Source organism: Rhinolophus hipposideros, assembly GCF_964194185.1.
Source record: "Rhinolophus hipposideros genome assembly, chromosome: 23".
Classification (NCBI taxonomy): Eukaryota; Metazoa; Chordata; class Mammalia; order Chiroptera; family Rhinolophidae; genus Rhinolophus; species Rhinolophus hipposideros.
Genome location: NC_138069.1, coordinates 4,738,258 through 4,765,634, shown reverse-complemented (window position 1 = coordinate 4,765,634; position 27,377 = coordinate 4,738,258). Strand labels below are relative to the sequence as shown.

The following is a 27,377-nucleotide window of genomic DNA, read 5'->3' as shown; positions in this document are numbered from 1 at the left end:
TCCGCACTTGTCAGCCACCATCTTCTTGCTAGCCCCCATTTTCTGCTAGCGTAACCACAGCAGTTATATTAGTGGCCAATGGCTTACGGGTTACAGCTGATGGCCATCCAATCACAGTAAATGGCCATTTACTACCTGAGCCAGCACCTTTCCACCTGAGGCCGAGAGCCTGGAAACTGCACTCCTGGCTCTGTCCCCACACTCATCTTCACACAGACTTGGTACACATCTGAAATTCTCAACTCCAACCGCACTATGACCTTAGCTCTTAGCCTCCTGATGCAGTTAAACACACTCCACTTATACCTGCCCGTTAGCTGTATGGAAGTCACTGTTCCATTGATTCCTAATTGTTTCCCTTCCCAATGGGTCATATACTTGCTAGTCTTCCTTCCTATCCATGGAGCCCGGAGCTCATGCTTAGTCTGGGCATGAACTGATGCATGTTGTGGTCTAGAGTAAGGTTTCTAACCTCAGCACTGCTGATCTTTTGAGTGAGAGAATTCTTTATTGGGGTTGGGTCCTGTGCACAGTAGGGTGGGGACAGAGCCAGGAGTGCAGTTTCCAGGCTCTCGGCCTCACGTGGAAAGGTGCTGGCTCAGGTAGTAAATGGTCATCAATTGTGATTGGATGGCCATCAGCTGTGACTAAGTTGGCCGTCAGCTGTAACCAGTGAGCCATTGGCCACTAATACAACTGCTGTGGCTATGCTAGCAGCGAATGGTGGCTGAGCTGACAAGCATGGATTGCAGTTAGCACAGCGGGTTGCAGTTAACAAGTGAGGTTGGTTAACAGAGAAGCGGCCGGCAGGTTGCGGATAGTGTGGCTCCTGCTTCCTGTCTCTAACCCAGGCGCCAGCGAGTGTGGTGGTGCGACTCCACTGTCTATGACTCCGTGGGTGTTCCTTTTTGGCCTCACCGTATCCTGCCTTCTTGTGTGGGGAGCGGGAGCTGAGACCCCGCATGACACGCTGAATGATGGGTACTTAGCAGCATCCCTGGTCTCCACCCACTAGATAGAAGTAGCACCCACCAGTTGTGACAACAAATGTCTCCAGACAGTCAGATGTCAGGGGAGGGAGCGTTGAGAACCACTGGTCTAGACTCAGGGAAACCGGGCATATCGACATGCCATTACCAGCCTCACTTAGGCCCTATAGCCAGTGCCTGGCACAGGTGTTCCAAAGTGTTAAGTAAAAGAACAGCCTCGCCTAGCCGGAAGCTTGTTAAATGTAGTCTTAACATCAGCGATTAATTGATAGGACCCAGACTTCTCCCAGCTCTTGGCGTGCAGGTAGCCTTTTTTAAACATTAGAACTGCCATTGGGAGAAAAGGACTATGACAGACAAAGCATACATGACATCAAGATCTGGAAATGATTAATAAAAGGCACTTTAGCTACTCCTCAGTTTCAGCAAGGCCATAGGGCAGTCTCTTCTGTTTTGGCTTTTAAGTATTATGCAAAACTAACACGCAAGACCAAAGTCGGCCTGCCCTTGTCTGAGTGGGGGTGGCCCTGGGCCGATACACACTAACATCAGCCCTAAGGTACTTTCTTAAATGCCAAGGTTCCCCTGCCGTTGCCCATCAACCTTTGGCCCCTATGCCACGCCTTCTGGAACTTTTATAGGACCTACAGATTCCGTGTATTTCCCAGCCCCAGGCCCTGTCTCCCTCTGAAAGTTATGCTATAACAGTGACGTTACTGCAAACACTTACTGCTAAGATTACAGAAGGGGGGAGGCAGGGCCACTAGTCCTCTAGACCAGGTCTAAAGGACTTCCTGCCCTGACGGACGTGTCCTCAGTCTCTGCTGTCTGACACAGGAGATATAGCTACATGTACTTCTGAGCTAGTGCACCTCAGGGTCTGAGCTTGTAATTGTGTTTAGTTTTCAGTGATTTTAAATACTCATACTTGGCTGGTGGCTATCAAATCCCTGTACAGCTCTGTGCAAAGAAGGCAGGTTGAATTCTGGCCCTTCCTAGGACACTAAAGGGTAGTACCAAGTGATAAGGGAGGATGAGAACAGGTGAGACCACTTTCTTTCCCCAATCACAAGAAATAGGCTGCAAGATGGTATTTTTAGGCATAAAAAGAGAAAATATTTAAAAGAAGGCTGCCTTCTTCTTTTCTTTTTTTAATCAGACCAAATCGGCCTTGAGCATTTCACTTGTGTCCATCACAAGTGCAGGGAGGGCATGCCAGGGGAGAAACTCTAATGGAAGTTAGCTACAAAATAAATTGTATTGCCCCCTTCCTAAAAGAGCTGAGCTGTGTCCTCAAAATAGGAAGGATGTAAGTATAAATAAGGGTTATTTCTTTATAAAATAAATAAATAATGACTTTTTGAAAATGGGATGTGGGGAAACCCCAAGTATTAAAGCAGGTAACTCTGTTCTCTTCCCATTGTCATTTCACAGCAAATCCTGACAGGGTGGTGACGAGGTCTTGGAGTGCTAGAAGGGAAAGCAGTTTGTGCTGGCAGTGTTAGTGAGAGAAGTGAGAGGTGCTAGGAGTAACTAGGCCAAAAGGAGACCGGGGAGAGCTAAAGGTGGTGATAATTTAACTTTCTGGGCTTGGGGAAACGTTGCTCGTCTCTGCATGTGCGAAGTGTAGGAGATGCAATAAGGCTCCTGTTAGTGGGAGAAAACGTCCAAGTTTCTGCTTTTCTCTCCACTTCTTCCCCTCCCAAGTGGGAGGATGGATACCTCAGGGATTTGAATTAAAGAACAGGGAGGCTCATTCCTCCATAGCTATCCCTACTGAGGTTCATCCTTAGGCCTTCCTAGCCTTTCCCTCACCCCAAAGGCCTCGGATCCAGAGTTGGACTGAGCCTTCTGGTTGACAATTCCACTCGGCACCAAAGCAGGGACCACAAAGATCAAAGGTGATCCAGGTGGCCTGGAAGAGGATCCCTGGAGGCCACACACAACCCTTTTGTCTGCCTTTTCCTAAGCACATAGACCCCCCTTCTCGCCCTACAGCAAAGGATGGAATTTCTCCGCAGGCCAGCTATGTAGCCCAAGTGTGAGTAGAGAGGGCGGTCTCCTCTTCAGCCCTCGTATCTTGTACGCTAGCCGGCCTCAAGGTTCCATTTCAACATGTTCTCCTGACCCTAGTTCATATGAAATTCTCCTCCTGGTAAAAAGCTCAGAAAAGACACCATGGGTCATCTTTTGTTTTTTCATGCCACCTAATGCTGGGTTCAATTCTTTAACATCAAGGCCAGAAGCTTGCCTTCTCTCTTCATTTCTTATAGTCCTGTCTCATCTAAGGCCACCAGGCTGCACCATGCCCACCTCCACAGCCTCTGACTCCGCACATCTGCTGAGTACCCAAGGCCTGGGGAATCCCACAGTCCATTTCCCAGGGAAGACCAAACCAAATGCCTTAGGATCTGCTTTCTGGGGGACCGTTAGATCTCAGATTTCTGCCCATGATGGACAATGAATCTTTTTCAAGAGACAAAAAAAGGACATGTGATTTCTTTGTAAGATCTGTTCCCGGCATTCATTTAATGCCACACTCCTACATCTCACTAGCAAGAATGGAACAGACCAGTAATTATACTCCCATGCGTCCTGTCTCCAACCTTTTTGAGGTTAATTCTTTAGGCCTCAATCATTAAATAGCTTCCATATATACAGCCCAATTCTAGACCCCAGAGTGAAGGTCGAAAGCCCGAATCCTGCAGGCTCTGACTGTCTAGGAAGTCCACTATATTCCATTTGTCCGTCTTCTCTGCTGGCATTGCCAGATCGGACTTGGTGGGCTCCAGAGAAAAACCCAAATTACTCCCTGGGCCCCATAGGAGGAGCACTGTCAGAATCATCTCAGAGTAAGGGACCCATGTGGGGAGAGGCCCACCGACTCACGGGAGGCAAAAGGCATGTATTGAGGTTGCAGTCCAGCTCTCAGGAAGCGATCCAGGAAGACACTGAGGTAGGGACTATCCTGGGACCTGCCAGCTTCTGGAAAGGCTCCTGGAGATGCATTTGTGAGGGAGCTGCGAGGCTCCTTTTAATCCTGGATTCCTAGCCCTACCTCAGGGATGCTGATTCCACAGGAGCTCCCTGGGCAAAGTTCAAGAAATAGCTGAAAGAGGGGCAAGAATATAATAATGTTACTGAGTTCTGATGTCTTTGGGAAGCGAAGGGAAGAGGTGGAGGAGTGCTCCAGGGCGGAGAGGAAATCCTCTGTCTTACAGGCCGACAGCCAGGGAAGTGCTTGCACAGTCCATTTACAAACCCAGATGCATCGATCACTGGCCTGGCCGAATCATGGGCAGCGAGCAGGTATTGCAGTGGGTGAAGGCAGGGACCACGACCACAGGAGAAACAAGATACGTGGATTGGGGTGAAGTGTTGGAAAAGGGGAAGGACAGCCAGTGGGGGTGCCAAGGAGTCAGGTGGCATACAAGCCGGTAAGTCACCAGGCTGTGGAGGAGCATAGGTGGACAGCCTGCAAGACCTCCGGAGAGTAGGTGTTCTCCAAGGAGGGATCGTAGCCTTCCCCATACACCTGGGTGGCCACAAACCGTGCCAGCTTTGCCACCACCCCTCACCTAAATTCCGCCTTCCTTCCTGCAGGCCTGCATGCCCTACCAAGGTCCTGCCCCAAGGCTGCCAGACCACCCCCTCCATCTCATTGTTTGGTTTGCAGCTTCTCCAACAGTCCAGCTCTTTCGGATGGACATTCTCCCCCCTCCCCCCACATACCTTTCTTCTAAGTGAAACATTATTTCTCTTCTATCCAGGGACCTATCCCACATCTGCTGGTCTTTGATCCAATGGGGGGGGGGACGGGACACCCCCTCCCGACCCGCCCCCCCCATGGAACTCCAAGAGTCCTGTGTTGTTCAAAAGAGTCCTGTATCACCAAGACGTAAAACAAGGTCTGATCCCCAAAAGATGCTAAGTTACGAGCGTTTCCTCTGCCAGGCCTTGTTCTGGGCGTATTACCTGTGGTAACTCATTTACTCTCCACAACACAATGTGAGGGGGGTAGTATAATTCCCAATCTCATTTCACAGATAAAAAACTAATGTTACAAAGAAAAAAATAAACTTACGTATAATCCTTCCTTTATTTTGCATAGATTGAGGCTGCTGTCATCCTGAGCTATGCCACCCCCCCTACGCCCCACTTTAAAAAACATTTGAGGTGGGCGCTGCCAACATTTTCTTTTATCAGGCGTGTGCTGGGGTGGGAAGCGCTACACATTCGCGCACCACGCGATTCAAGCGGAGGCCGGCAGAGAGGCAGCCAGGTAGCCAGCCAGGTAGCCACACTGCACTGCTTCCCTGGCTAGGGGCACCTCTTTCAGGGCGCGTCTGGTCGCCCGGATCCTCAGGCCTTTCTGTGAGTTGGTTAAGCCCGGCGCCGGCTTTCCACCGCAGTCCCAGAGATCAGGAACCGGAGGTCCTTCCTCTGGGGGCCCTGCGGTCTCCGCGAGGTCTCCGCGCTCGTGCCCAGGAGCGGGTGGCTGCCCAGCGGCCCATAGACGGATTTTTCGTTCTTTCCGGGTTTTCTGCTCCGTAGCCTATTCTTGCCGTAGAGCGGCACTAAGTCATTCCGGACCCAGAGTGCGCCAACCGGTCCCATCAGAGCACAAACACCTTGCGGGCTGAGCAGCCTACTGAGCATGGAAATCCTTTAGAGTTTACTAATTCTCCTGGGCACAATTTATGTTAAAAATTTAATACTGTACTTTTCATATTGCCCACCGTTACTCACAGTTGCGACCTCGAAATCAAACTCCCTCCGCGTTGGCAGCCCAGCCACCAAGCGGAAAGGGCGGGGCTCGCGCTGTAGCACGTAGGGGCAGGGAAAGTCCCTCAGCAGTTCTCGTGGGAATTTGTCGTGCACCTTCTTTTTTCCTCTTCTTAGACATCATGCCCAGTCAACGTTTGAGGAGGCTTTTTAAGCCCTCGGTCGTAGTATAGTTTCAGAATGTATTTGCACAGTGCTTCCAAATTATGTCGCGTGGCGGAGGGGACCATAAAGTCTTCTTTCACTTCGCCTAACGTACTACACGGTGCCGCCATCTTGTTCAAAGTTGAATAATGGAGGCCGCCATTTTGCTCGAGAGGGCGGGTATTTCCGGTTCCGGCTGGGGGCTGCACTCTCTTTTCTGCTGCAGGGCTGCGGCGGGAGCGGTTGTTCTGTGAGTCTCTCGGAGCTATCCAGGTCCATCCTCGTCGCTTTGGCGACACCCGCACCCGTCGCCACCATGACTGAGCAGATGACCCTTCGTGGCACCCTCAAGGGCCACAACGGTTGGGTGACCCAGATCGCTACCACTCCCCAATTCCCAGACATGATTCTGTCCGCCTCCCGAGGTACGTGCTGGGGTGTGTGGCAGAGGAATGGAGGATAAGGGACTTGCACGCATCGCGTGCCTTGTCCAGTGGCACGCGCATTGGCGGCCCGGAAGACTCCGGGTGTGAGTTGGGCATGTGGACCTGAGCCTAGGCCTCAGTGCGGTGCTGACGCCGAAGTATGTATCACCCGTGGCAATCAGTAGGGTTGCATGGTTGGGGATTTTCTGTTCGTTGCTTCTCTACCCGCACGTGTGTTTAAGTGTGCCTAGGACCGTATGGGTCTGGCGGGGCGATGATGACACCAACATGCCATCTGAGTGCCCTTGCTGAGATCCAGAGGCTGTTTCTGAGCTGCCGCCTGGCCCTCTGGTCGGTGGGAAGTGGGTGGACTACAAGGGGACAGCATAACCCAAACCTCCTGGCTGGCCCGACCCTACCCTTTATGCCCTTTGTTTTCTTATCCTTGTGTGCATGACGGTGTTTGGAGGCTCTTTGTGCCTTCACTTTGCGAGATCGTCTGAAGCTAACATCAGCTTTTTAATAGGCTCTTTAATAAGAAAACTTGAGTGGAACACGTTTCACTGGAACACGCTTTCAGGAAAGCGCCCAATTCTGTAGCATATAAAGCGATTTTACTAATTACAGCACTTCTGGCTGCTCTCTGCAGTAGTCATAGGAGACGTACAGCTAGTCTTCCCATACACAAGCTGCTGTGTTTTGCATTAGATGTCAGACAGATTGAAATAGACATTGAATTGGTCCATATCTTAGAAAATGGCATCCCTAAGTTCTGCACACCTGAGTTCAATTGTCACTGTACTATTTACCTCTACTTGGCTCTTTGCTTGAATAGTGAGTCACTTGGCCATGGCTAGTAATGCTCTCATAGCCTGCAGTTCTCTCCCCTTAAATGTCCTTAATTTGTTAGATTGTAAACCCACCAAAGACATTGAGGCATCCTGGATTATCTCGTAGGTCAGCAAGTGGGCTGTGAGGTTCCTCACTGTGTTTCCTGTTTTACTTAACCCTTAGACAAGACCATCATTATGTGGAAGCTGACCAGGGATGAGACCAACTACGGCATCCCACAACGTGCTCTTCGGGGTCACTCCCATTTTGTCAGTGATGTGGTCATCTCCTCGGATGGCCAGTTTGCCCTCTCTGGCTCCTGGGATGGAACACTTCGCCTCTGGGATCTCACAACGCAAGTAGCTGCTCACTTAGCTCTGGGGCATTGGGAGAAGGCTGGGCAGAAACAAAGTAGATACTGTTGGAAGGTGGTTTCCCAGGGGCCATCAGGTCCTTTGTGGGCATTGTAAGTCAGAGTACCTAGAGAGGGTAGATGCAGTTGTTTGGTCTCCTTCGTTGTTGCTTTTAATTGAATTGCTGAGGAGTGGTCTGTTTCAACAGTTTCACCAGGTATTGCGGTTAGTAGTAGGTGAGAATTTGAACATGGTTCATCTTGGGAGCTCAGTCTTGGTGTGGTCGGGCATAATAGAGGATCCTGGTGATGACAGGTGACATTGTCAACCAATCCCCACGTGGGAGTGAGGACATGTCCTGCAATTCTGAAGGAATCCTCTGGTGTATTCTCAGCCATGGACCTGCTGTGGTCAGAACCATGTCCAGAATTGTGTGAGTACATGCAACTCCACTGGGACAAAAACAAGGCCAAGGAAACAATACAACTGGAAGAATGCTTTGCAAAGTCTGTCTAGAGAATGACCAAGTCCTTCCACTCAGGGGCACCACCACACGTCGATTTGTGGGCCATACCAAGGATGTGCTGAGTGTGGCCTTCTCCTCTGACAACCGGCAGATTGTTTCTGGCTCCCGAGATAAAACCATCAAGCTATGGAATACTCTGGGTGTATGCAAATACACTGTCCAGGTAAACTGAAGTCACCCTTCTTAACCTTGGCCTTACGAGGTCATTTCAAGTCTCATCTGGAATCTAAGGGGGTTCCACTGATGTTGGTTTGGATTCAGGGGTGTGAATACAAGGTTGTCATAACTGAGGGGAGGGGTGGGTGTCTAGAGGTTCGTGGGACGAGATGGTTTCTCTAATTTCCTTTTCTCATCCTCTAGGATGAGAGCCACTCGGAGTGGGTGTCTTGCGTCCGTTTCTCACCCAACAGCAGCAACCCTATCATCGTGTCCTGTGGCTGGGACAAGCTGGTCAAGGTGAGCTTGGAACCAGGGTGCGTGGTCTTTGCAGGCCGGAATGTGTTCCCACTGCCTCCCCGGTGGTTATAGGCTCTAGTTATGAGTATTTAAGCTTCGTCCCTCAGTTTACCTTTTTTCTCTCGCTGGTTGGTCTGAAGTTGCTGATTAATGAATCCAAGTCTTTTGTAAGGCAGCATACAGAGCATTTGTTACCTGTTTTAATCCTGATTGTCCTTAAGTGGGCAAGACAAGTTGTTAGCCTATTTTTGGTTATTAATAGAATGAAAAGTGACCGCCCTATCCAGTAATGCTTTTAAACAAGCATTTTAAACGTGCACTTTGTTTGGCTTGAACCCTCCTGATCTCTGTGGATTCAGGGTCAGGTTCTTTACCTATGGACCACTTCTTCCCCCATCTTAGGTGTGGAACCTGGCAAACTGCAAGCTGAAGACTAATCACATTGGTCACACAGGGTACCTGAACACTGTGACTGTCTCTCCAGATGGGTCCCTCTGTGCTTCTGGAGGCAAGGTACTCAGGCTAGGAGTCTCTTACTCAGTGGGGGACACTGTTATAGAGAGACTTAAGACAATGAGGTAGCAATCCAAGAATAAATGTTTCTGAAGGTCGCTTTCTGAAAATGACATAGATAAAGCGTGCTGTTTAAAACGATGGTCTTCTCTAAAGCTGGCTCCTTAAAGCTGTTGGTGGGATTAGGATCCTGCTTTCAGAACTGACTGTGTGATTTAATATTTAGAAGTCGGGTTGGTGGGGTATCTATCGTGCATTAAAGGAAAGGTGTATGGGAGAGGTAAACATTAGTACTTGTCATTAGTTTGGGAGACTTTCAAGATAGCGGGTGGGAGAGGGTAAAGAATTAAGACAGAATCTTGAGACAGCTGGGAATAACGTCTAGAAGAGGTCACATTGCCCTGACTCACCTTTCCTGTCTGCCCAGGATGGCCAGGCCATGCTATGGGACCTCAACGAAGGCAAGCACCTTTATACACTTGATGGTGGGGACATTATCAACGCGCTGTGCTTCAGCCCCAACCGCTATTGGCTCTGTGCTGCCACCGGCCCCAGCATCAAGATCTGGGTGAGTGTGGGCTCCAGTTGAGGCCAAGTACCTAGCTGTTCTGTGCAAGCCGTGGTAACACTGGTTGATATGTCATGTGACTTACTGCTGAGATCCAAACTTCCTGAACAACTGCTGTCAGGTTGTCCTTGGAGACTCAGAAAGAGCTAGTCAAAACTTCTGAGACTGGAATTTGCAATGGTTGGGAGATGTTTGCCTACTAAAAAGGGATGGCCAGCTAGAGCAGCTTATTCAGCCTCCGCTCAGTTGACATTTGGTCTGGATAACTCAGGAGCAGGGGACAGTCTTGTGCATGTTAGGGTGTTCAGCAGCATCCCTGGTCTTTATTCCCCACTAGATGCCTATAGCAAACTCCTTCCATTACAACCAAAAATGCCTCTAGTCATTGCCATATGGTGGGGTGGCAAAAGCATGTACTGTTGATTACTGAGTTATAAAGGGGGCTTGGGTAGAGGGGGTGGGGGAATTTGAGTTCTTTTAGTGTCGGTGGCATTAAAGTACTAAGAGTTTCCTTACCCTGGTTTGTTCCTTCCCCAGGACTTGGAGGGCAAGATCATTGTAGATGAACTGAAGCAAGAAGTTATCAGTACCAGCAGCAAGGCAGAGCCACCTCAGTGTACCTCTCTGGCCTGGTCTGCTGATGGCCAGGTAAGTGGGTATATCATCTGCTAGTTAACAAGACTGGCATATTTGACATAAAAATGACAGGGTTGGCCAGGATGATTTGGGAGGCCCTATTTAGTTGTGTCAGTGAACACAGTACATGTTCCTGCATTGGAAGGAAGATTTTGGTCTGGAGGGCAGTGTTTACCTGTCTTCAGTTATTGACTTGACTAGTTTACAAGCATATGAATCCTTATTAGCAGCTGTTGCTTCTTCTAGGAATACTAATCCCAACCAGGTAGTGGGGGGTCTTAAGGAGAGCCATTTTTGCTGCGTTGGTGAGACCAACTTCCGCTGGTCTCTGACCTATCACTATCATTTCTCCATTGCAGACTCTTTTTGCCGGCTACACAGACAACCTGGTGCGAGTGTGGCAGGTGACCATCGGTACCCGCTAGAAATATATGGCAGAGCTTTGGAAATAAACTGGTTTTCTGACTTGCAGAGTCTTTCAATGATAAGCAAAAAGCCACTTCCTATGCTGTATTGCTTACAGGTTTACACAAGTCCTCAGTTAAGATACTGGCGAAGAAAACATGGGCTGAGTAAACAGACTTTGGGAGGAAGGGGGAAGGTATGTCAGCCTGTTGGGTTTCCCCTCATCACAATCCTGTTTCAGATTCAGGTCTCAGGGCCTCCCTTAAGGCTGAAAAAATAGTTCATGAAAGAGACTGATTATTCCAGAGTGGTTACAGTCGATTTATAATTAGTTGAATCCTCTGGTCCAACTCTCAATACATGAGAAGTGAACAAAAATGCAATTTGTCATTCCTTCAGAGAGATTATAATAGTGTACACCAAATTGGGTGTTTTGTTAAAATTGAGGTTTTTTTATTTTTATTTTTTTAAAGATTTTATTGGGGAAGGAGAACAGGACTTCATTGGGCAACAGTGTGTACTTCCAGGACTCCCCCCCCCCCCCAAGTCAAGTTGTCCTTCCAGGACTAGTTGTGGAGGGTGCAACTCAGCTCCAGGTCCAGTTGCAGGGGGCACAGCCCACCATCCTTTGCAGGAGTCGAACCAGCAACCTTGTGGTTGAGAGGATGCACTCCAACTGAGCCATCCGCGAGGCAGCTCAGCTCAAGGAGCTGTGTTCAATCTTAGTTGCAGGGGGCAGAGCCCACCATCCCTGGCAGGAGTCCAGGAGTTGAACCAGCAACCTTGTGGGTGAGAGCCCACTGACCCATGTGGGAATCAAACCGGCAGCCTTCGGAGTTAGAAGCATGGAGCTCTAACCTTCTGAGCCCCCCCGGGGCTGGCCCCAAAATTGAGGTTTTTAAGGAAAAGCAACTCACCAGAATTGCTGCTTAATTTCTTTTTGCTCTTTTCCATAATTGGATAGTAAAAATTGTGCAGTGGTCTGAGGGTATTCGTAAATCTAATCACAGCTGGCTAAATTACAAACAGCACGTTGAAATAGCTTGTATGTACCCTCCATTTCTTCCTCCTTGGGCTTCAACTTTTTAGGGCTTCAACTAGATATATTTGCATATAAAAAAAACACTGAAAATGTAGTCACTGTGGGCTTGAGAGTGGAGATTTTTAGGAAAATTAGTCCTAAAGCCTCAAAGCAGTAATAGGAAGTGGCAAAAGACTGTAAAAGTACAGTCTGAAGTATCAGTGAGAAAGTAGGATATTCAAGTGGGTGGTTCTCGGTTACATTCTCAATTTCTGCTCATCTAAAGGAATAGACTCCACAAAAGAAGCAAATAAATTTATTTCCACAACACAACCCAATTTCCCTTTTCCCCAGGAACATAATTGACCTGGGCCATCAAAGCACAGGACTAAAGCTGGTGACAGAAAGGGGTTACTAGAAAAATAGATTATACCCAAAGCGCTCCTCCCAGGAACCTGAACTGGTCCCCAGATTCTCCATCAGTGCTCACCCAAATAGAGAAATAAAGACATGACCACGTGAGGATGGAAACTTTACAAAATAACTCAGTCTCGCAGTGAAAAGAGTAGGGTGAGCTTTGCTCTTAGATTGAGTGCTGGAAAAAGGGAGAAGAAAATAATTTATTGGAGGATGTAATGTTACATAGTTGCAAGTGTTCACCATCCCAGATATTTCACTGAAGCTAAATTCTAGCCAGTCTATGGAGGTAGAAATTGGGGATGGAAGGAAAGTTGAGAATCCCTCATTCCCCCAGAAAGTAGATGGTTCATTACCCAGCTCTACCTTTGCCCCTACTCTAGCCTGCCTCCCTGCAAAATCCCCTAAACCGCTTAGCAAAAAGTATCAGAAAATGTAATTGGAATGGCGGTAGTCATGAGTCTGGCCCAAATCCTCCAGCCTGGGAACTGATGTGAAGGTTCAAGAGCAGTGGTGGGGAAAGAGACATTAATGAAATGACATATGCCGTCCCCTACTCAAACTCAGGCCCTGGGCAGATGGAGGGAGGGAAGACCAGGCAGCTGTTAATCTGGGACCCATGCAGACCTGTTGGACATATAGTAGGTGAGAGGAAGCCAGGAGGGTTCTTTAGACTCCTAGAGGGAGAAGCAGGGTCCTAGGGTCAGGGGGAGCAGGAAGCAATGCAGTCACAAACAGGAGCCTCTGAGCCCCCAAACTTATGGGCCACCTTCCACTACCACCCGCCCCCCCAGTGTTGACCAGAGGGGCCCCTGCGGGTGGCAGGCGGATCAAGGGCACAGCTTGATGCGGGTGCCCTTGGAGAGCACCCTGAAGAAAGGGAAGACACGTTCGCCCAGGAAGGCAGCTGAGAAGGTGTGCACGTGGGCCAGAGTCTCCGCGTTGTAGAAGCCCAGGCGCCCAGCCTCATAGTCTAGGTACACGCCAAAGCGCCGCGGTTTCTCAGTTGGGCTCAGCAGTGTCTGTTCCGTTGAGCTCTGTGCCTGGTAACGTTTGCCGTTGGTGCCCACACACCACACTTCCCGCTGGAGCACGGGCTGCTGGGGCAGGTGGAGCCGGCGGCGGCGGTGGTGATGGCGCGAGGAAGAGCTGGCATCCCCGATGCCCACAGAGGACCCCCCAGAGCCCACCTTTTTATATCGGGTAGATTCGCGGGCTGCGCCCACCGCCCAGCCACGCCGCCCACCCACCTCTACCTCCCAGTAGTGCCGGCCAGAGCGGAAGCCCTGGGCCCCCAGGACGCAGCAGTCGGCCGAGAAGCGCTTGGAATGGTCAGCAACCTCCTGCCGCCGCTCTGCCAGGCGAACCCCCCGGCGGTCAGGGGACAGCATCAGGGCCGGGTGAGCCGTGTCGGGGTCCAACGTCAGGTCCACTTGGGAGGGGGAGGACAAATATGCCAGGGCTGGACTGACTGTCCCTGTCAGCAGCCAACTCAGGTGCAGCCTTTGCTCATACCCTCCCCTGGGCCCCACCCCCAAGCCCCAGCTGCCCACAGCTCCCCACCCAATGCTCGAGTCCAGCGCAGGTCCCTATGGGCGCCACCTCTTCCCCCACTCGTTTCCAGGACCCCGGACAGGCCTTCCCTCTGGCCCCGGCCCTTCTGCCGCCCACACGCTCCCCCAACACCAACCCCGGCTAGGGCAGAAGCTACTCTTGGCCTGACGCCCCAGGTAACCTATCTGTGTCCTGCTCCATCTCAGCCCCCACTCTGCCCCTGGGGTCCATCTTCCCACAGAACCCAACCTCAGGTCTGAAAGGAAAAGCAAAGGAAGGTCATACAGGTGACCTCCCTACCTCGGGCGGCCTGACAGAACATCCGGCTCATTTTCCTCACGATGGCATCTGTCAGGAAGTCATGGCTGTGGGGTTGACATGGGTCAGGGGACCAGACCTCTGGGGGCTGCAGCTGTACCTCTTCACACCTGGAGGAAGGGGACCAGGCAGGGGGTGGGACCATGATATTCCCATGGGAAGAGCAGAAGCTAAGGGGAAGGAGAGGAGGGTGCAAGAGGTAGAAACAGGTCCTGGGGAAGGAAGGAGGGGCAGGACAGCCAAGAGAGGAAAGGGTGGGGAGCCAAATGCCACTGGGTCACAAAGGATAAAGGGTGGAAACACACCTATTGAAAGTCTCCTTGATGTCCTGGGAATAACAGAAACACAAAGGGAGAAAGACAAACAGAGAGTCAGCTGCGCAGGGACGGCTCCTTTCTCCTAGTCTGATTCCAACCAGAGGACTGAACTTGAACAGGGAGTGAGAAAAGGCACCTCAAGGCCCTCAGTAACCTTGCCTCCATCTCAGTCATCCCCGAGCCTCAGAACACCTAACTCATCTCATCCTGTGCTATGAGCCCAGAACACTTCAACCGTAATTCAAGAATTTTCACAATATGATTTGGTCATTTTTCAGGATGTCACTTTCCTCGACTCATTTAAAACCCTTCTCCTACAACTTCTTTCTTTTCATTGGATATAATCACACACACCCCACATTCGGCAATAACTGTCTCCAGCCCCAAAAGACCTTTGGTCTTTGGGTTAAATCACTGTGGCTTCCTCCCAATAAGAGGCAGGTGTTTGTAAGCAGTGCCTGACAGCAAACACAGGGTGCTGTGGGGCAGACGGTACTTACCTGGAGCAGCCGCAGGCCCCCCTGCTGGCTCCGCTCCTGGGCCTCAGCCAGCAGGCGGCTCAGCTGGGCAGCCTGCTCCGAGAGACGGCTGGCCACAGCTCCCGCGCGCCCTAGCTGAGCTTCGTGCATCTCCCGGAGGCGCCGCTCCAGCCCTGCCTGCTCTTCAGCCAGAAATCGTGTCAGCCGCCCAAACTCTGAGGCCACAGCTGCCAGCTCTGACTTCATCTGGCTCTGGAATGATGCAAAGCGGATGGTGGACAGCTCAACACACAGAAGCACGAACCTCCAATTCTGCAACGGCCTGCCCCCAATCCAAGGCAGAGGAGCCCCACATCCCGAATGGATGAAGGCGCCTGCCCCCTTCCGCGCCTCCCAGCCCTACCAGGCACTATTCCCCCCAATCCTGGCAAACTCACCGACCTCTGCTGCAGGACTTACCACCACCTTGGCTACCTAACAACTTACTCTTCAGGTCTAAGCTTAAATACTCGCTGAGGGAGACCTTCCCTCCCCGCAGGTCTGGTCAGGACCATTCCCATATATACCGTTGTCTCTCACGGCATAGATCTCAATTTGAAATGTTACGTTTACCTTGGAGTACCTTTCAACATCCTTTCCCCCACTGTACCACAAACTTTGCCATAGGGTCGTCGGACCTTGGTAGTGTCCACCACAGAGTAGGTGCTTGGTTAAGAATTTTTTGAGGCGGTGGGCTGCTGCGTGCTGCCGTGGGCTACCATGTGCTGCCAGGAGCAGTTGGTGGCCAGTGTGAGTGGCCAGCAGCCATTGTGAGTGGCCAGCAGCCGGCGAGAGCTGCCATGAGCTGCTATGAGTGGCTGACCGACAACCAGTGACCAATTGCCTCAGCCGGGGGGGAGCGCAAGGCTCATAATACCAGCATGGGCCAGGGAGCTGTGTCCTACACAACTAGACTGAGAAACAACGGGCTTTAACCGGAGTGGGCGGGGGGAGGCAGAAGAAGGGGAAAGAAATTTATTTTTTTGAAACAAAAAATTCAGGAATCAAGATATGAATTTAGGATTGTAACTATGTCACTAGTGACCTTGTGAAAGACCCATTCTAGATCAGGAACCAGCAAACTTTTCCTGTAAAGGGCCACATAATATTTTACACTGTAAGAAACAAGAGGCAAAATCAAGGCTATTATTCTACAGGTACTTCTATGTATAATGAGAGAGAACTTCTGTCCGTCCACTCCCATCCCATTTGCCTGGGCTGGGCAATCCTGGATTGTAGTCACACTTTTTGCTCATGTATCATTAGCTGGAGACATTCCTGGGATAAAGAGTGACAGGCCAGAGTGGAGAGGGAAGTCCTGACTGGCCAAGTGGGTGAAGTAAACAGTTTCTCTCTATGCCCCAGTGACAGTGACACTCAGATCCTGACACCTTCTCTGCACCCCAGGAGCCCAAAAGTCTCAATCTGGGCAGCTGGCTTGAGGCAGGCTGACTCCCCAACCCCAGACTGGGATTCCACCACTCAGTGCCTGGCAGCTGCCAGCAGCAGAGTCCCTAAAGTGCAGGTGACAACGAGCGCAGGCCCTGGGGAAGGGCAAGGCCAAGTGACTGGAAGGCCCGGGGAGGCAGGCATGGAGGATGGGGAAGAGGCCAGACAGGAAGGCTGTCCTGGACTGGGTCTCTGAAAGCTCAGCGCCAGGCCGTTCCAGGGCCCGCTACCCTTACAAATACAGACAGGGTGAGGGATGGGAGTTGGGGAAAAATGTATCTAAAACTTCTTGGGGAGAGGTAATCAATGATGAAAAATGGCTCAGAAACACTGGACTAGAAGACATTAGGTCTCTGCAACACTAACATTCACTAATTCCTCCCTTGCAATTAAATACCCTGGCCCCCTCTCATGCTCAGGGCTGCTGTGCTACCTGCCCCCTTTCCTGGGATGTGGAGCTTCTCTGCTGGCTACTACATGGATTTTGCAGTGCTCCCTTCTGCTCTGTGCTATCTAGCGTGATGGGCACAGCCTCTGGGGTTAGGTGTCCGGGGTGGTATGCCTGCCCTGAGCCAGCACTGAGCCAGACACTCAACTTCTCCAAGTCAGGCTTGTTTTCAGCCCATTTTGGAACCTGGGGATGTACATACCTCTGGATCTTCTAACACTCTTCTCCCTTCAGGACACTGAGAGGGCATCTACCTCCCTCCCTCAGGCCTCAGCAACCCTTCTTCAGGAGATCTAGTCACCACTGTGAGAGCAAGCATCCCATGTTCCCTGCCTGACTGCAGAGCCTGCCAGCCCTAGTCAAGGATATGCCCCCACCTTCAGCTCTGTCACCCGCCTCTCCTCCTTGGCTTTCATTTTCTGCACAGCCTCCAGGTGCTTCCTCAGAGGTTCCACGTGTCCCTGCAGTTTGGCCTGAGGAATGGAGAAAGGAAAGTGAACGGCCTGGGCTAGAAGAGGTACCTGCCCTCAGAATCCACTCCCCTATCCTCCCTGCAGCAGTTGGGGCTCAAAGCCTAAGCCCCATCACAGGTATCATACTCCCTTCCTCTCCTGCCTCCTCTTCAGAGGATGACAAAGGCTCCAACCTCCCACCTGCATTCATGTCCACAGCCATGATGTGTTTCTAAAAGTAGGACCCTGATGACTACTGAGCCCGAGAGTGGGGGTGGGCCTGGCTTGAATACCTCATCTCAAAGTCCTTTCATATGATCCTGCGTAGGGTTCCTTTCCCCTCATAAGCAATCTTCCTCATAATTTTCATCTTTAAATACTCTTCTGATGATTTTGTGCGTATGATAAAAATCCTTCACTGGTTCTCTACCATTTGCAAAATAGGAGGCTCTCATTGGCCCTGCATTTCTAGTTTCCCCTCCTATACCTACCCCTTCTACGAAGACTCTTAGTTTTAGCCAAATAAAATTTGTCTTTTTCTGAGTATAACTCCATACCTTTATTCTCGCTGTTCTCTCTGCCTGGGAACGCCCTTCTCTGCTTGGCCCAAGGCATTCTTCCAGCCATCTGACCAAGGCCCTGATCCTCCCTTCCCCAACTTCCCCTGGAATCCCAAGGAACATGAATACAAGCTTTTAGATAATTCCCAGGCATTGTAATCATTACAAGTGTGCCTTCCCCAGGACACAGGGATGTCTCCAGGCAGGGTCCCCATTTTACTTATTTCAATTTCTATGTTTCTATCCTTCTTTCCCAATTACTTGCTAAATGGAAAACAAAAACCTTCTCCTCCTAAGGTTTGAACCTTCATAGCAAATATGCACTTGAGCTCTGTTCCAATAATTTATAGCAGTTGTTTTCTTTAAAGGGCTCTTAGAGAGACCAGAACATAAGCCCAACCTTTTTGCTCTTTTCTTTTTTATGACTTCTACTTCTATGTTTCTCACTCCTTTTCCTTGTGGGGTTAACACAGGACAGAAGAGCTCAAGCCTAGACTCCAATCTGAACCTGAATGCAGCCAGGTGACCTAAACCAAGCCATGCTTCCAGTTTCCTCATCTTAAAATGGGAATTGGGAATCACACAATCTCCCTCATGGGCTGTATATGCTTAGCAGTGTCTGGCAAGTAGCAAAAGATCAGTAAATGTGATCTAGTATTTCCAACCTAGGCCTTAAGCTGCCAACGACAGCCTGATGACCCTTGAACTAAAGAGGTTACTGACGCAGGGTACAAAAGGCAGTTGTTGCAAAGAGTAAGTGGTTGTAGAAAAAAATTATAGTAAATAAGATTACAACCAATCCACAACACGAAAACAGCATAAATTACATAAAATTTTGCCTTTTGATATTACTTTCTATTTTTCTCCAGTAGTGTCAATAATTTCAACTCTATTGATACAGAATTTATGATGCTTAAATTTCCCATTTAAATTTCCTAAATTGTTGACAAAAAATTCATAAGTACAAATCCAAATAGAGTACTATTTAAGTGAAATTTTCAAGGACCTTTCACTTTTTGGAGCTTTATTTATAAATCATTTGTGTTATTACCTATTCAATAAAGAAATATTTCTACAAAATACTGTGCCAAGCTGGTGTTAGGTAATGTAAGTACAATGTACATATCGGAAAGGAATAAAGTATCTGACTGTAAAATAGCCTATAAGTTAGTAAGAGAACCACTCAAATCAGTTCTATATAATAAAGCTTATGTATTTACATTTGCTGATCAGTTAGTGTCGGATTATTTGTGTCTATGTGACCTCCGATTGGACTGGCATTCAACAGATGTGGCTAACACAAATTAAAATCTAGTTTCAGAAGCTCTTTGAAAGAGTCCCGCTGGGGGAGCGTGGAGAAGGAGTGGAATGCCCATGGATACTCCACCCTGGGATCGAGTTAACAGAGTGACTGCACATTGTTTGATGGGTATAGTTAACTAGTAACTGAGGGGATATTAAAGTGAAGGACAAAAGAAGCTCATAACGTCCCCTAATAATGAAGGGCGATATTTCCAATGCACTGAGTCCCATACGAGGCTGGGCTTTCTAAAGATATTCTCTCCATCACTGATTCAGAATCTCTAGTGGTAGGGTCTACCATAGTTTTGAAAACCTCCATGAGAAATTCAGACAATCAGCGGAGTTTGACAATCATTGTTTAGTCAATTTGTCATGAGGGGATGTACCTCTGTCTTAGCTATAGCGCTTATTCATAGATCAGAGGCTCTAGGCGTGTTTCTCTAAAATTGGGGTAATGATAATACCTAAATGAGGTTATTGTAGGAATCAGGAGAAAGTATGAGAACACAAGTATGAAAACAGAAGTTACAAAACAAAAAAGCTCTACATCAACCACATAGAAGCTACTGTCTCCTGTTCCTGGTCCCACTACTTCGCTAAGCATTGCTATTTGTGCTGGCTGTGTCACAGCCAGATCTCCGTTATCTGTGTCCAAAACGTCAGGATCAGAAGTAGGGGGCAAGATATTCACCAAAGTAGAATCTGTCTCCAAGAAGTTACATGTCAGAAAAGTCAAACTAACAGACATCTAAAGAGTGGTGTCGTTAACAGTATTGGGGGTGTCATAACAGGGTGTGTGTGAGGGGGGTGTCCTAACACAGGGTGTGCGGCCCTGTGTATATTACTTAAATCTCTCTCTACTTCCTGGTCTGTGAAATGGGAATAGAAACCATATCAAACTCACAGGATTGCTCTTTCTTTTAAATAAGATAGTCTATGAAAAGTGCTTAGTACGGTGCCTGAGGTACACAGTATATTTCAGTAAATACTAACTTTTAATCATGGACAAATTAAAGTTCAAAGACATTCAGGGACTTGCCCAAGTGAATAGGTGCAGAGCCAGGACTTATGATTTAAAAGTCTCTCCCTTTTTTCTAAATTCCCAGGAAGGTCAGAAGTTCTGGCCAGCACGTCTGAATGACAGAGATCCAACAAAAGTCCTCAGGGAGAGAACCAAGCCACATCATAAGGTAGGGAACCCAAAAGTCGGCAAATGCAGAGCATTTGGGTCTACACTAGGCGTCATTACTATGCTCCTGCTCCTCAGAGCCCTTCCTTGTTCTTTGAGATCCCGAGTTCCTCCCATCTCTAGGGTCTCAGTCAAAGGCTTAAGATTCACCAAAAGGAAAAAGAGAGCGGTGGTAAAGCCCTAAGGGCCTGTAACCTGCACTCCTACACTTAGGGACATTGGAAAGTGTGAAGTTTCCCCCAGGAGACACACAGTCCAGTGACATGGCACCACCAGCTCTGCACAATTTCCTCTGAGAAAGCCAGTCTTTCCTGGTCTTCACTGCGTCTGCTTTGTCTGTGTACAGGATCCTTCTCTCTAACCCACGTTGGTGCCAGCAAGCGCTTAGATAAGGAGAATCAGCTCACTAGAACGTGATGCTCTTTGGGGGGAGACATTTCCTTTTCCCAGTCCTCTTCCTTCCTCTCCTCCCCCACAAAATTCCCATCTTCTAGTCCTCTCACCTTGTACTCCTGCACCACCTCCTCCAATGGCACCACGCTGTGCTGTTTGTGGCTCCGGGATTCTCGGCACACCACACAGATGGCCTCTTCGTCCACCTCGCAGAAGAGCTTCAGGGCTTCTTGGTGTTTGGGACAAACGCCCTGCTCACTGCCACGGCTCCCCCGACTGGGGGCAGGGTGCATCTGCCGAATCACCTGCACCATGTTGGCCAGCTGCAGGTTAGGGCGGAAGCTCCGCCTGGGAAAGCTCTTTCGGCACTGGGGGCAGGTGAAGCACCTCCGAGGGGCCGGCGGCGGGGGCAGCGGCGTGGTGGGGTCCAGGTCCTCCTCCTCGTCCTCCTCCAGCACCTCCTCCTCGTCCTCCTCGTCCTCCCCCCGCAGGTCCTCCTCCATGTCCAAGTAGTAGTCCAGGGCTTCCTCCTCGTCCTCCTCCTCCCACACGTAGTCCATGTTGTCCCAGTTGGACTCGCCCATGCCACCGGTCCAGAACACATCCTCTTCCTCCTCCTCGACCTCTTCCTCCAAGTCGCCCTCATAGTCTTCGTCCCTCATAGGGGTGTCCCACCCCCCACCGGCCCCCACAGCTTCCACTTCCTCTTCTTCCCCGTCCTCCTCCTCCTCCTCCTCCCGGTCTAACTCTTCCCTGTCCTCGTCCTCCCCTCCCCATAACTGGGTTACACACACTCGGCAGAAGTTGTGCCCGCACCCGATGGACACGGGGTCCGTGAAGTAATCCAGGCAGATGGCGCACACCGCCTCCTCCTGAAGGGTCTGCACAGGGTTGGGTGCCATGGCAACGGCAGCCATCTTAGTCTCCAGTCAGCTAGTGTAGATGGTTGGTGGGGGTAGGGGCGGGGGCTCTTCCCTCAGACGCCCTGGCGACCCGGCCCCACCCCCAGCCCTGCCTCTTCACACCTTGCCTTAAGCGCAGCCAGAGAAATGTCCTCCCGACAACCCACCCCTCCACGGTTTCCCACTCCCAGACGACAATCGTGTCTCTGCCAGGGGAGGGGACAGAGCTGAGGGCTACCGCCAAGTCCCTCAGGTGGCCCTGAGTGCAAATCTGCCCCAACGCTCCCTTGGCCTCCTCATAAACCCCCGCCCCTCCTCACTTCCTGGCTCCGCCCCTTTACTTCCGGCCTCCCTCTGAACACTTCCGGCGCCTACAAACTACTCAAGCTCCCGCGTGCCCTCCACGGTCGCGCCAACGCCCCCTTTCCGCCCTGGGCCCACGAACGACAGGAAACGGCGAGGAGACGCTCTAGCACACACTCGGGAACAGGACAGGAGGGCTAGAATGATAGTGGCCCACTTCTCTGTGGTGCGGGGGAGCGGGGAACGCAGACGAAACAGAAGGATCGGCCCCCCCGTCCCCGACCACCGGGGATAAACTTTGGGAGACAGTGGAAGCCCTTGCGATCGTCCGCTCTCGGTGCTATGACCGCATCGGCCGGGCACCATCCTACCGCCCGAACCCGGACCACTGCAGCAGGGATTCCCCACAGCCGATGCCGGAAGCGGAGGGGCGGGTCCGGGTGAGCACCCTAAAGCACTTCCGGCCCTTCTAGGCGGAGGACTTTGTTGTTTGACGACTCGGAACGTCCCTCGGAGACGATCGGGGGAGGGGCCTGAAGAAGTGTGGCGGAGTGGGACCGGAGATCCTCCCGATCCTCCGCACTATAGTTGACCTTTCCACACCTATTTCAGGAACTGCCCTCCGGTCAGTGTCTCATTTACAAGAACTTTCCTAACTGCACATCAGTAAAGGGATAGTGACAAGTCATTGCATGCACATTCACACAGTGGAACACGCGTTAGCTGTAAAAAGGAATCCTCTTCAAGCTGTGTTCTTAAGTGAAAAAAGCACGGTACTGAACAGTGTGTAGAGTATACTACCATCTGTTTAAAGAGAATGAGAGGATGTTAAGTGTATTTGTTGTTTTCGTAATCCTGAGTTTACTCATATAAAATAAGGATAATAGTTCCTATCTCAGAAGGTTTTGTGAAATTAGAGTTAATATTATGCAAAGCGATTAGAATGTCGCTTAGCACATAGATGGAAGATTCAGCTCCCCATTATGATCATCGTGGTCCTCTGCCTCTGGCAGAATAGAATAACCGTAGGAGCAGAGGGTCTTCGGGAAGGCTGAGGGTCCGGATAGGAAGGACACTTCTTCGTATGTGATATTCTATATCTTTTGAATTTTGAACCAAATCAACGTTACCTTAAAGGGAAAAAAAAGCTTTCTAAATGCCATAATTCAACACTTTCAGAGCTGTGCACTACGCCTGCTCCGCGAAGAAAATACCTCGAGATCTGTTTACTTGGGTTCCCAATCTAAGAGCAGGGCTCAAGCGGTTTGTGGTATTCATTTTACTTGAGAGAGTCGTATACGGGATGTAGATAGAAATTTATTAGTAAAGACTTGTGCGATAGAAATAATACTTAATGCCTTTTAAAAATATGTCTTTTCATTAAAAAAAAAAAAACAACCGCGGGGAAAGTTATAGGGTCGTGATTCTTGTTCAGAATCCCCAGTGAGCGCCGGCGCGGTGTGACGCCAGGGCTGGCCACACAGAACTTCCCCCTGCGTCGTGGGGAAACGCCAAGTGGACCTGTGCTTCCTAGGGCTGCGGTGCCAACACCTCGCGGGTGAGCTATCGTAGACTATTCCAGGAGCTGCGGCGCAGGGCGGCACAGCTCGGCGGGACAGCGCCAGGAGCCCACCGTCCCGCTGTGACAGGGTTCGCTCAGCCTCGCCACGCCGAGCTCTGTGTAGATTCAGGGTGGTGGCAGTGAAGCCGGAGGAGCAACGGTTTCCGTAGTGTAGTGGTTATCACGTTCGCCTCACACGCGAAAGGTCCCCGGTTCGAAACCGGGCGGAAACAAGCTTTTTTGGTCTAGTTTTCAGTTCTTCAGTCACCTCCTCATCTCCCCCTCCGGAGAAGCGGTCCTCACCAGGAGAGAAGGGCGTGTGTGTGTCTCGGTATCTCTGTTTCGGGGAATGAGATAGAGAAGTGGGACGGCAGCAGAGCCGCGCTCACAGCAGACCCTCCATAAGCACGGGCAATGTAAATGCGGTCTTGAACCGCAGCTAATCTTTTGATCTTCCCCTCAAATCCTCTCGGCCGTCTTTCCCACGTCGAGGGGCCTAGTGACTAGGACAAAGCATGCGCACAGCGGGCGCCCCGTAATACTCGTACAGTCAGTCGTTTCTTAAAGCGTGCCCACATTACTGTATATGAATCTTTGTCTGAGCCAGAATAGGGGCACTCAGAGAGTTGCCCGGCTAGCTCAGTCGGTGGAGCATGAGGCTTTTAATCTCAGGGCCGTGGGTTCAAGCCCCACGTTGGGGGGTGGTCATTTTGAGAAGTGAACTTTTGATACAAAGGTAGTTCATTTGTATGCTCTTCCTTCCTTTGGCTAAGGAAGGTGTCAGAGCTAGACAGGTGATTGTCAATAGCTGAACTGTAGGACCCCTGTTGGAATGCACCCAGCCCTAGGGCAGGAGTGAGGGGAACAAATTCGCGCCATTGCATTTGCTAAAATCCACCTACTACTGTCCACTGATGAGGCGTCTTTTGTTTACCTGACGATCCTCCCGGTGTCCCGACGAGTTGCACTGGACACTAGCTTCCCAAAGCTGTGATGGGACTGCAAATCCGTCCTGAACGTTCATGAGCGTCCACACCGTAGCTCTGATATGGTGGTAGCACCTTAGTGTAAGTAGAAGTCAGGATTCTTCTGCACTCTAACCGCCAACGCCTGATTCTGATGTTGGGTAAAGAAAGAAGTGCTTTTTGTGATGTGCAACCCTCATCTTCAGTGTGTTTTCTTTATGCTCATTTTTAAGCCGTCGATCTTTTGCGAAATGTTGCCCCACACATTCCAGCCTCTACATTCCCCCCACACATAAAGGAATGTAAAAACATCCTTCGTTTTGTAACACCCTAACAGGAACATCCTCAGTTTACCGATCTTGTTACGAAATTTTTCCTTAACTTCAGTTGAAATTCATTCCTCTTATTGATGGTTTCTTAAGTCCTAAAAATTCAACCCATTTTCTATTTTCCAGCTGGAGAAGTCTCCCCACATACACAGCAGACCCTAAGAGAATTCTGCTAATCATATAAAGCTGGTTTATTAACCTTGTTAAGTTAGCATTGCCTTCAGTCTCAGAAGTGTGTTGAAGCAGGGGAGTTCTGAGGAATTGGTCATAGTTTGTAAAATAGACAGAGTTGCTAATTCAGTCCTGGCTCATGCGTCTCTGGGGAGTTTTTGTCGCCAAGGTCTTATCTTGGACCATATGGGTCTAAACAAACTGGTGTTGGAAGAGTGTGAACTTTGACATTTCATCTTGCACAAATACTTGTGGATTTGTTTGCAAATTGTGGTTTCAGGATTTGTTTGGGTTTTTGTTCCCACCATCGTGATTGGGAAACATTGCCAAAAAAGTGCTGCTTTTTCATTAAAGGGAAAACAAAGCGGACAGACTTCTCTTCCCTTTCTCCCAACAAACAGAGGGCTCCCGGGAGCTTATTGCTACAATTCTTGCTTTTCTCTCCTCCACAGATGCCACCGCAGTCTTGCCCGCCAGGCTCGGTTTGAAATCCCCCTCCTAGTAAGTGACCTACACTGCTCTTGGCACAGAAGAGTCAATGTCATCAGTTCAGATGTTCAGCAAAAGCATGGGACCCTGGTAAGATCTTTGGTCTCTATCAAGAGTGGTAATGAAAGGCCGCAGAAGCAAAGGGACTCGCTCTCATTTATATTTTAGAGAGATCCTTCAGAAATGATGAGCAGGAGGTGTGAGGGAAGGGAGGCTGCGTCAGGGAGAGGGGCTGGAAGGGCAGATGTAGTCCAGACAAAAGGTGGCTGGTGCAGGGGTGAGGCAGCAGCCAGTGAAGGAGCTGCATGCATGGTTTGTACCCTCGCCAGGAGAGGGGCTCCCAGGTTTCTGCTTTAGATGAGAGGAGAAAGAAGTACAGTAGCCCCCCTTTATCCTTGGTTTTTAGTCAACCATGGTCCCAAAATAGTAAATGGAAAATTCCACAAATAAATAATTCATAAGTTTTAAATTGTTCACCATTCTGAGTAGCATGACGAAATCTCATGCCATCTCAATCCCTCCAACCCAGGACATGAATCGTCCCTTTATCCAGGGGTATCCATGCTGTATATGCTCGTTAGTCAGTTAGTAGCCATCTGGATTACCAGACTGCATGGTGGGGTATCTCAGTGCTTGTGTTCAAGTCTCCTTTATTTTACTTAATAATGGCCCCAAAGGGCAAGAGTAGTGATGCTGGTAATTCAGATATGCCACAGAGAAGTTGTAAAGTGCTTCCTTTAAGTGAAAAGGTATGTATGTATAGAAAAAACATTTTTTTTCTATTCTATTGGTACTATTTTTCTGTTCTATTTGGTACTATTCCTGGTTTCAGGCATCCACTGAAGGTCTTGGAACATACCCCCCCTTGGATAAGGGGGGACTACTGTAATGAGTTCAATCTGTTAGAGGTTAGGAGATGTTTAAAAGGACATGGCCAAGACATGTGAATCAGAAGTTTGGGCAGAGCCGTCATTGCTGGAGCCACAGATGTGGGGATAGAGGGTCTCAAGCTGTAGATGGAGGAGAAGTTGGAAGAGAAGGAAAGCCAGCAACCAAGATTCCACAGAGGCCAAGGGAGTCGAAATGTACAAAAAGGGGGAGACAGATTGGTAGAATCAAATTATGGTCTAGTAAGGGAAAGCGGTAAAACATCCATGGCTTGGGCCACCTGCAAGTCCCTGGTAACCTTGAACTAGACTTGGACAAGAGGGCCTCCAGCTCTGGGCTCTCTGGTGGAGAGGGGCTCCCAGGTCACAGACATATCAAGGGTCCTTGGGTAGGGCTCAGCCTCGGTTCCAATTCCTGGCTCCGTAGGTCTAGAGGAATCAGCGTTGGCGATGGAAAAACATTTTGCAATACTAAACCATTGATACTATTAAATTTGCGCATATGTAGATAAAAATATAACATGCATTAAACCTCATCCCAATTCTGGACATAAAATGCTAGGATTCATGAGTTTTATTTTCATAAAATATTTAAATGACTTAATTACATTTTTTAAATTTAATAAAGTTTTCAGCTTTATTTAAATATCATTGACTTAAAATTTGATATTCATTAACTTCAATCTCCCATTTATTTTTAATAGATAATTTTGCAAAATTTATAAGAAATATATAATTATTTTGAAAGCATATGTAAAAATTTTTTCCATGTATGAAACGGTAAAGAGAATTTGATTTACCACTATGATGTTTTATTTATTTGATTTTCAAGTTAGGCAGAAGCGCTGGGAAAGAAGGATAGAAAACCAGTCAGGGTAGAAAACCCTAGATCTGCTCGTGGTGGTGTCTGTCCTGTGGAGGTGTTGCAATCGCCGGAGCGGCCGGGTTTACTGCCCAACCATCCTGTCCCCAGCCACCCGGTGGCAGAACTAGCTACTTTCCCCGCTGTGCTGACTCTAATTCCCCTGTCCCCCGTGCCCTGCTTCTTTTCCTTTCTCCATCCTTTGTCTACTAATTCCCCAACCCCGCGTTTCCTCACTTTATGTGTTGTGTCAGCTTCAGTGGCCTCACCCATAAACAGGATTGTTAGGTTCCTCTGAAGGAGGCATCTACCAGAGGACACAGTCACACCACATGCTGT

At 49.5% G+C, this 27,377-nt stretch overlaps 3 protein-coding genes across 5 annotated transcripts in view; 2 read left to right on the top strand and 1 right to left on the bottom strand.

Moving 5' to 3' along the window:
- Positions 1-5,844: 5,844 nt before the first annotated feature.
- On the top strand, positions 5,845-10,691 carry RACK1 (receptor for activated C kinase 1). The gene is made up of 8 exons (XM_081036327.1): positions 5,845-6,343; positions 7,358-7,529; positions 8,069-8,216; positions 8,414-8,509; positions 8,912-9,022; positions 9,450-9,590; positions 10,128-10,238; positions 10,586-10,691. Exons 1-8 carry the CDS (start codon positions 6,235-6,237, stop codon positions 10,649-10,651), a joined length of 954 nt encoding a protein of 317 aa, XP_080892453.1. The 5' UTR covers positions 5,845-6,234; the 3' UTR covers positions 10,652-10,691.
- A 1,261-nt stretch (positions 10,692-11,952) lies between these two features.
- On the bottom strand, positions 11,953-21,784 carry TRIM41 (tripartite motif containing 41). 2 transcript variants are annotated; one of them, XM_081036317.1, is made up of 6 exons: positions 20,680-21,784; positions 17,051-17,146; positions 14,759-14,989; positions 14,247-14,269; positions 13,924-14,051; positions 11,953-13,501 (listed from the first exon to the last, which is right to left on the bottom strand). In XM_081036317.1, exons 1-6 carry the CDS (start codon positions 21,484-21,486, stop codon positions 12,900-12,902), a joined length of 1,887 nt encoding a protein of 628 aa, XP_080892443.1. In that variant the 5' UTR covers positions 21,487-21,784; the 3' UTR covers positions 11,953-12,899. The 2 variants fall into 2 exon arrangements, with proteins under 2 accessions (XP_080892443.1, XP_080892444.1); XM_081036318.1 differs by having other exon boundaries at positions 13,924-13,988; positions 20,680-21,780.
- Positions 21,785-21,845: 61 nt separating this feature from the next.
- Positions 21,846-27,377, top strand: part of TRIM7 (tripartite motif containing 7) — a 31,885-nt gene continuing 26,353 nt past the window's right edge. Inside the window, exons 1-2 of one of the 2 annotated variants that reach the window (XM_081036321.1) lie at positions 21,846-22,214; positions 25,253-25,379. In XM_081036321.1, coding sequence (XP_080892447.1) covers positions 22,117-22,214; positions 25,253-25,379 — 225 coding nt within the window. In that variant the 5' untranslated portion in view covers positions 21,846-22,116. Of the gene's footprint in view, positions 22,400-25,252; positions 25,380-27,377 lie in introns of both variants that reach the window. The other variant, XM_081036323.1, reaches the window with a different exon arrangement.